Here is a 9,145-nt window from a genome sequence, read left to right on the forward strand (position 1 = left end):
TCACTTCAAGACACTGGTACTTGCGTACCATGCTGTGAATGGATCTGGCCCTTCCTACATCCAGGACATGGTTAAACCGTACACCCCAGCATGTGCACTCCGCTCTGCATCAGCCAAACAGCTCGCTGCACCCGCACTGCGAGGGGGACCCAAGTTCCCATCAGCAGAAACACGTGGGTTTGCTATCCTGGCTCCAAAATGGTGGAATGAGCTCCCCATTGAAATCAGGACAGCAGAAAGCTCACACTTTCTAGATAGACCCAAAGAGAGGATAGACCCAAAGAGAGGATAGACCCAAAGAGAGGATAGACCCAAAGTGAGGATAGACCCAAAGTGAGGATAGACCCAAAGAGAGGATAGACCCAAAGTGAGGATAGACCCAAAGTGAGGATAGACCCAAAGAGAGGATAGACCCAAAGTGAGGATAGACCCAAAGTGAGGATAGACCCAAACTAAAGAGAGTTCAGTCCTGAACACAGAAAAGTGAGTCCTGATTACTTATGGCTACTTATGATGTAGGGAGGCGTGTGGCGCATTGGGCTGGTGTTGGGATCAGGGGGTCAGGGGTTCAAACCCCAATGCGGTCAGCATGTCGTTGTGTCCCTGAGACACTTCACCCCAAAGTGCTCCTGTGGGGATTGTCCTCAGTATTGAGTATATGAGTCGCTTTGGATAAAAGCGACTAACATCTAACAAGTGACATGTAGTGTAATGAGGTCAAGAGATCCCAGCAAATCCCAAGTCAGACCTAAATTAGCTCAGTAAAATGAAGACAGTTTATTTGTTTGAACACACTTTGGGTTTGTGTCATGGTGCAGTGGAGGAGGACTCACCGTGTGCCGCTTGGTGCCACCGTTGCCTACCGACGCCTGCCTGGTGCTGTTGGAGTACAGCGAGGACACGTAGCTGCTGTAGCTGCTGTAGCTGCTGTAGGCTGGACCCGAGCTGTAGATGGAGTTGTTGGCTGGGTGAAGGCTTTGAGGGGGGCAGCTCCAGGTCAGGCTGTGGTTGGTCAGGTCCTTCAGTCCAGTCGTGGGGATGTGGCTCAGGTTGGTGGTGGGGATGTGGCTCAGGTTGGTGGTGGGGATGTGGCTCAGGTTGGTGGTGGGGATGTGGCTCAGGTTGGTGGTGGTGGTGGGGATGTGGCTCGGGTTGGTGGTCCTGGTGGAGATGTGGTCCATGTTAGTGGTTGTGGGGATGTGGCTCAGGTTGGTGGTGGGGATGTGGCTCAGGTTGGTGGTGGTGGTGGTGGTGGGGATGTGGCTCAGGTTGGTGGTGGAGATGTGGCTCAGGTTGGTGGTGGGGATGTGGCTCAGGTTGTTGGTGGTGGTGGTGGTGGTGGTGGTGGGGATGTGGCTCAGGTTGGTGGTGGTGGTGGTGGTGGTGGGGATGTGGCTCAGGTTAGTGGTGGTGGTGGGGAAGTGGCTCAGGTTGGTGGTCCTGGTGTGGATGTGGTCCATGTTGGTGGTTGTGGGGATGTGGCTCAGGTTAGTGTCTGGAGCAGGGTCTGGTGTCCTTCTGAGGTCTGTTGAAAGCAAATAACCACCATCATCAACAACATCATCCCAGGACCATGCAGTGTTCTTCCAGAACATCCTGACCTACAGGACCAGGACAGACGGGTGGTTCTGGACCACAGGTGGACCTGAAACTGAACCCCTCTAAAGTTAGTCTGAAAACACTAGCGGTGCTCTAATAAAGAAACAAGTATCGGAGAGACTATCGTTACTGTGCAGGATTCAGGAGGTGGATCTGTGAATCTGTGAAGCCTCCTGGACAACCACAGCATTAAGAAGAGAGACTGGTCCAAAGAGGAGGTGTTAGAGGACTGAGGCGGACTGACACCAGAGAGGAGGTGTTAGAGGACTGAGGCAGACTGAAACCAGACAGGAGGTGTTAGAGGACTGAGACGGACTGACACTAGAGAGGAGGTGTTAGAGGACTGAGGCGGACTGACACCAGAGAGGAGGTGTTAGAGGACTGAGGCGGACTGACACCAGAGAGAAGGTGTTAGAGGACTGAGGCGGACTGACACCAGAGAGGAGGTGTTAGAGGACTGAGGCGGACTGACACCAGAGAGGAGGTGTTAGAGGACTGAGGCGGACTGACACCAGAGAGGAGGTGTTAGAGGACTGAGGCGGACTGACACCAGAGAGGAGGTGTTAGAGGACTGAGGCGGACTGACACCAGAGAGGAGGTGTTAGAGGACTGAGGCGGACTGACACTAGAGAGGAGGTGTTAGAGGACTGAGGCGGACTGACACTAGAGAGGAGGTGTTAGAGGACTGAGGCGGACTGACACCAGAGAGGAGGTGTTAGAGGACTGAGGCGGACTGACACCAGAGAGGAGGTGTTAGAGGACTGAGGCGGACTGACACCAGAGAGGAGGTGTTAGAGGACTGAGGCGGACTGAACCACCGGCAGACTGAGGCTGAACCCCACAACAACACCTTCAAACTGAAGATATCAGAGTGGGAACAGAACATAAAGTAGTACTGCTGAGAAATACTACAATACTGCTAATACAAGTCCAGCTGCTGCAGAAAAAAAAAAAAAACTATTCTTCCCCTTCCTCCCCTTCTTCTTCTTCTTCTTCTTCTTCTTCTTCTTCTTCTTCTTCTTCTTCTTCTTCTTCTTCTTCTTCTTCCCCTTATTCTTCTTCTTCTTCCTCCCCTTCTTCTTCTTCTTCTTCTTCTCCTCCTCCTCCTCCTCCTCCTCCTCCTTCTCCTTCTTCTTCTTCTTCTTCTTCTTCTTCTTCTTCTTCTTCTTCTTCTTCTTCTTCTTGTTCTTCTTCTTCTTCTTCTTCTTCTTCTTCTTCTTCTTCTCCCTCCTCTCCGTCCTCCCTTCTCCTCCGTCTCTGATCCGACTAACAGGCTCGGAGATAGATGTAGAAGATGGGGGGGGGTATATGAGGAGGGGGCGTATTTTGAGGGTCACATGGTTACCGGGCAGCTCCTCATCACCATGGTGACGGTATGGAGGCCCCCTGGGGGGAGAGAGTCAGGTTTAATCTATCTCCTGCTCACTCCCCCCCCCCCCCCCCATCACACTATAAATATAACATAGCTTTACATATGGTGTTTGTGTGTGTGTGCAGGGCCGGTCATAGGCGGTCGCCTAGGGCAGTGATTCTCAAATGAGGGTACGCGGACCCCTAGGGTTACGTTGGGGTACTGCAGTAAAAAAACACCATGCATGATTACAAATATAATCATAGTACAATAAGTTAAATAGAAAACACAATTGTATATAAAATATTCCGAGAACCACCAAGGGTTCAAGATCTGTTCTTGTGCTTTTCTGGTGCTTAACTGGTTCTTCTGTTTTTACAAGTGTGTGGTCGTGTTCTAGTCACTTTGCTCTGCGCTACTGCTTGTTACAACTTGCCGTACTCGCCATTAACTGTTAATCTCGCCCCCCTCCAACGTAAGCGTTAAGTATTGGTTCTTGCTGGGCAGCCGAGAGGGGCCAGCTAAGAACCGGGTTTTGGTACTGGGAGCCGGCTGCACTGCGGTGGAAACAGGAAGAACCAGAGCTAAATCAGGCTCTAGCCCGGAACCACGCCGAGTGGGAAGCCAGTTGCAATATTTGATTATAACGAATAGACATTGAAATGGAATCGTGGTTAGAACGTAGCAGCACTACAGCAGGGAACGTGGGCAACGGAGACAAAAAGAGAGCCAAAATTGAGCCGTCAATATCAGGAGGCGTATGCTTTGATGGGATTCACGTCAACAAGCGGCAACCCGCCCCAGGCATTGGGTTTGTTCTGTGGGGAGAAACTAGCCAACAGCTCGATGAAACCAGCGCACCTCCAGAGACATCTCAGCACCAAACACCTGTGTCATGTTGGTCAGCCACCGGAATGTTTCAAGAGAGAACTTGCTGAGTACAGATCCTCGCAAGAGATGATGCGATAAGCCTCCACAATCAGCCAAAGCACTGGAGGCATCGCCGTGTCACTGCTCATCGCTAAAGCCAAAAAGCCGTACACTATCGCTGAGGACCTGTTACTCCTAAATAGTGTAATTGCAGTGTTATTACATAGTTTGTTTATAATTGCATTTTTTTTTTCAGTTACAACGTTGTTGTTTTTGTAACCCTTTCATGCATTGCTGTCACTACATTAGAGACTGCTAATTGAATGCTGTTTTCTATGCATGGGGTTTCGGATGGTATAGTTGCACGTCAGGCACCACAGCGGATTTTATCATAATATTTGTGTATTGTATTTTATAGATTTTGCATAATATATCATTTTGTTCATTGGTTTGTTAAAAATTACTTACAAATCTGTTTTAATAAAATGTCTCGTGCATAAAGATGAAAATATCCTTAGTTTTTTTGTAATTCATGCATGAAGGACTAAACTCCTTGTTCTAGGATGGGTTAAATGTTGCTATTTTGGACAATGAGAAGTTCTCTCGTCATCCTGAGAAGTCGACTGGATTCAGGTCTGTTCTACCGCCCGCAGTGGGCATCCCCTGTAAAGGTTTGGATGTGTTACACAAACAATTACTGGTTGCCTTGTCACAGACATTCAGTTCGACAAATGTTTGTCTTTCTCACATGCCTGCTATGATGGTTCTTCAGGACTGCTTCTTGAGCTCTAATCTCACTTTTGCAGAGTTTACTGGTGACTTAAAAGCAGATGACAATGTATGTGTGTCGGTTAAGTTGAAAAGGTGCTTGTTTTTTTTGTTATTATTACTAGCAGGGAATGTACAACTAAACCCTGGACCGCCCAGAAACAGTAGTAGTCAGATAGATACTCCTGCTGATTTTAATTCTAGATCTGGGTTGGGATTCATTCACTTAAAGCCGAGGCTGCTCAGTATTGGCATACCCAGCCATGCAGTGGGGTGGTTTGTGAACTACCTCTCTGAAAGGTCCCAATGTTAGACCCTCCAGAAAAACGCGATTCTGCGATCGCAGAATTTACCGCATAATCAGCAAAATGGTGCAGATTTTTAAAAGGCCGCATATTTATCAAAAGGCCGCATAATCCCCGCATTTTTTCACACAAAGTTGAGAAGAAGAAAAAGTTAACTCGTCTTGACGTGACGTCATCAGCTCGCGCATCACAGAATGTAAACAACACTGTATAGAGTGAACGTGTGGAGCTCACACGATAGAGAAAACACCAAGATGAACAAATCTAATCCATCTCATTTACCGACGAACATTTCTACTAAAGACCGGGCAAAAAGTGGAGGGAAACTATTCTGCACCCCGTGCAACTGTGTGTTGGAGCATAAGAAAATCGACGGTGGCGACCCGCTTTGATTCATTCAAACATTCGAAAATGCTTTCTGCTGCTGCGGACAAGAAAGCCAAACAACTCACGTTCACCGAGGCATCAACCTCCAAAACCCTTTAGAGGGCTACAAGAAACGAAGTGAGTAGCCTACAAGATTGAAGCTGCAGATAACCAACGAGTAAATGAAAACAGAATGAGGCGGAGAAGTGTGTGTGTGTGTGTGTGTGTGTGTGGGGGGGGGGGGGGGTGTGAGATTAAAATAGCCCAATTGCTTTTACAATAAATAAACATTGAATGTGTTTAATTGAATAGGAAAGGGGTTTAACGTTAGTGGCAGGTTGTGTGTGAGAGAGAATAAATAAGACAGCCCAATATTTTAAAAAATTGTTATTATTTTTCCCCGCATATTTAGCATATTTCGCAACTTTCCGCATATTTCGCAACTTCCCGCAATTTCACCGCATAAAATCACATAAAACCCCCCATGTTTAATCGCATCATCAAGGATTGGTGCCCGCGTTTTTCTGGAGGGTCTACAATGTGTTCACTTTGATGGGCTGTCTTCTGAGTGGTTAAACATTACTAATGGTGTTCCTCAAGGTTCTGTTTTAGGTCCACTTTTATTCTCCATATATATCAACAGTTTAGGTGAACATGTGGATGAAGCTACTTTACATTTCTAAATGCGGATGATACCGTGATGTACTGAGCAGGTCCCTCCATTCAGGAGGCTGGTGTTCAATTACAGGCTGTTTTTAACATTATTCAGACTCAGCTCTCTGAACTAAAGCTTCTTTTAAATGTTGATCAAACCAAGGTAATGCTCTTTTCTAAAGCTAAAAAGACACCAGAGCCTGTTGTAGATATTGTTACTATGCAAGGACAAGTACTCAAAGTGGTTACCTGTTATAAATACCTTGGTATCTGGCTTGATGATTGTCTTACTTTTATACTTCCGGTCATTAATCTGTTTAAAAAGCTGAGGGTTAGGCTAGGTTTCTTTTTCAGAAACAAGTCCTGTTTCTCGCTTGAGGCCAGGAAGAGGCTCTGTGACCTTTTGACCTGTGCCGGGCTATGGTGATCTGATCTGAATGCACCTGCCCATTGCCTGGATAAGTTAGATGCCACCTATCACAGCGCTCTGAGATGTGTTACTAACTGTAAAGCACTCACTCATCACTGTACCCTGTATGCCAGGGCTGGTCTGCCTTCACTAACTGTACGGAGGCTCAGTCACTGGTACATGTTCATCTACAAAGCCATGCTGGGTAAACTAGTGACATGGTACCTGTCACTGTGAAACTGGGCTGGGTGACATGCTGTGTGATGCTCATGGTACCTGTCACTTTGAAACTGGGCTGGGTGACCTGCTGTGTGATGCTCATGGTACCTGTCACTGTGAAACTGGGCTGGGTGACATGCTGTGTGATGCTCATGGTACCTGTCACTGTGAAACTGGGCTGGGTGACATGCTGTGTGATGCTCATGGTACCTGTCACTGTGAATAGAGTTTGTAAACTGTACCCTGTACATTATGTTGTATGTCATCCTTATTGTTGTTCTGTGGTTTGTATGTTACATGTGTAACTAATGTCCTGCAGGTCACCCTGAGAAAGAGATCCATGATCTCAAGGGGCTTCACCTGGTTAAATAAAGGCTACAAACAAAATGCAGGGAACAAATGTCACTGTGTGATAAATCTGACACTGATGGAACATCACCATAATGTAATTATTTATACAGCCAGGCTTTTTCTATCAAAAATGTCCGGGATCGGTCAGGGGGTACGCCGATCTTTTCTACTTCATGCTATCTGCACAAATGGTTGACATTAAACATTAAAAAGACCAGGCAGTTCAGAGAGAAGCAAAGGCAGGCAGGCAGCTTTGCATGACATTCTTCTGGACGTGTTTCATTGTGGTGATAGTGAGGGTATTCAATCCTTTTGTTGGCAAGACAGTAGTGACGGCCATCTTGGTGACGTGTGTGTGTTGTGAGAGTCTGCGAGACCAGAGATGTAGTTCATTGAGCGTTTCACACAAACAAGTGTTACTTCACAGTTTTACGACATATTGTTTGTTTTTTTATTTGCAAAATTATCTTTTAAATTGACAAACATCATATGTGTAATTCGTGGCACAATTCAAAGGGGATCAAAAGATAATCTTTCTCTCCCCATTGACTTCAATAGATGAGAGTAACAAATGCGTCACTTCCGGGCAAAAATAACGGCTCCGCAAACTTTTGGGGGAAAACAATGCTGTCAGTTGAACGGCGGTCAATACAAATTCTGAAGTTTTTGCCAATCCGATCAGAAATGTAAGAAAACCTAAGATTTTTGGATCTTCAAAGAGCCCGATTCCAATGGCCAGACAGGCAAACAATTGCATTAAGCCATTAGAAATAGATGATCGGGCTCGATATATGGTTAAATATAGCAGTAGGCGATCGATTTTCATTGATGAGAGTAACATCTACGTCACTTGACGGCCCTGCCCACTTTTGGGGGAAACAACGGCTGTCATTTGAATGGCGATGGAGCCTGAAGCCACAGAGATCTTCTGTTACTGTCCTTTCTTAGAGGAAGTTCAGAAACACGTAACTCTGGATTTGTTTTAATGTTTGAGATGCAATAAACGACACAGCAGCTTTCTGGCATGATAAAACTATTATGTTCCGCCTCACTCATGAGAGTAACAGCTGGAGAAATTACAGCCTCGCCTACTGATTTTAATTTAACCATATATCAAGACCGATTGTCGATTACCAATGATCGAATGTAATTGTTTGCCTGACTGGCCATCGTAATCGAGCTCTTTGAAGATTCAAAAATCCACGGTTTTCAAAAAAAATTGATCGGATGGGCAAAAACTTCAGAATTTGTATTGACCGCCGTTCAAATGACAGCGTTGTTTTCCCCCAAAAGTGGGCGGGGCCGTCATTTTTGCGTTTTTGCGTTACTCTCATCGATACATACTTTTTTCCAAATAAAGACTCATGGAGGTCTACCAGAAGGGGAGGGGCTTCGCCTCTCTATTGCTTTTTTGTCGAGGGAACCCAAGCGCAGCTTACTTCCGGGTTTCAGGACGCGTCACTGCAACACTTTATACACATGTATAAACCTCACAGCGGGCGGAACTTGTCATAAAGCCCGCCCATTTAGAGGGAAGATATGATTGGTCAATTGTACTGTCATTTGACATTACTCTCTCATTGAGTTACTATAGCTGGCCCTCTGTGAATGTAGAGAGGGACCAACAAGCTCTCCCGTCTTCACAGTAACTCGCAGAGACGGCATTTAACCCTTCACATTCCAACAGAAACTGAACAGGCAGATTCGAAGGATTTATTTCTTTGGAAATGTTATTTTAAATACAATTAAATCAAGTTATTTTGGTAAAACTCATGAAATATTTTCCACAAAAAAAATATATTCAAAACTGATTTTTTTTTAAATGTTCGTTTATACATTTTAAGAATGGCGTTTATCTTTTTTGAGAATTAGTTCTTATTTAATGTATTTATTTGGGTCTACAACAGATGATACAAATGTTTGTGTCAGTAAATGTGTGGCAGGGGTGTGTGTGGAAACAACGGGGACAGAGCTGCTGTCAGACGATCAGCTGTGCAGCGTCATCACAAACGGACGTCGCTTCACGTGAAGCTCCGGAGGAAAGGATGTCCCATTGCTCTTAAAACTCATTTCCCTGCTTCTCGTGGTTTCCTCTCTCCATGCTTCATGGTGGGAGGGACTAGTCACAGGGAAACGACGCAAGTGAGGGACGCAAGGATTCCATTTAACCGACCTGAGATGGAGACTTTTTGTAACTCACCGAGGTTTATCTGCACCTCCTCCTGGCTCCTCATTGGTCTGCTCCGCTGTGAT

General features: G+C 45.9%; 1 protein-coding gene across 1 annotated transcript; it reads right to left on the minus strand.

Moving 5' to 3' along the window:
• Positions 1 to 758: 758 nt before the first annotated feature.
• On the minus strand, positions 759 to 9,145 carry LOC307042902 (uncharacterized protein; the record flags this gene model as incomplete). Its single annotated transcript, XM_079687060.1, has 2 exons — positions 9,093 to 9,145; positions 759 to 1,525 (listed from the first exon to the last, which is right to left on the minus strand). Exons 1-2 carry the CDS (start codon positions 9,124 to 9,126, stop codon positions 759 to 761), a joined length of 801 nt encoding a protein of 266 aa, XP_079543186.1. The 5' UTR covers positions 9,127 to 9,145.

The sequence above is a fragment of the Notothenia rossii genome (genome assembly GCF_949606895.1).
Source record: "Notothenia rossii genome assembly, chromosome: 6".
Lineage (NCBI taxonomy): Eukaryota > Metazoa > Chordata > Actinopteri > Perciformes > Nototheniidae > Notothenia > Notothenia rossii.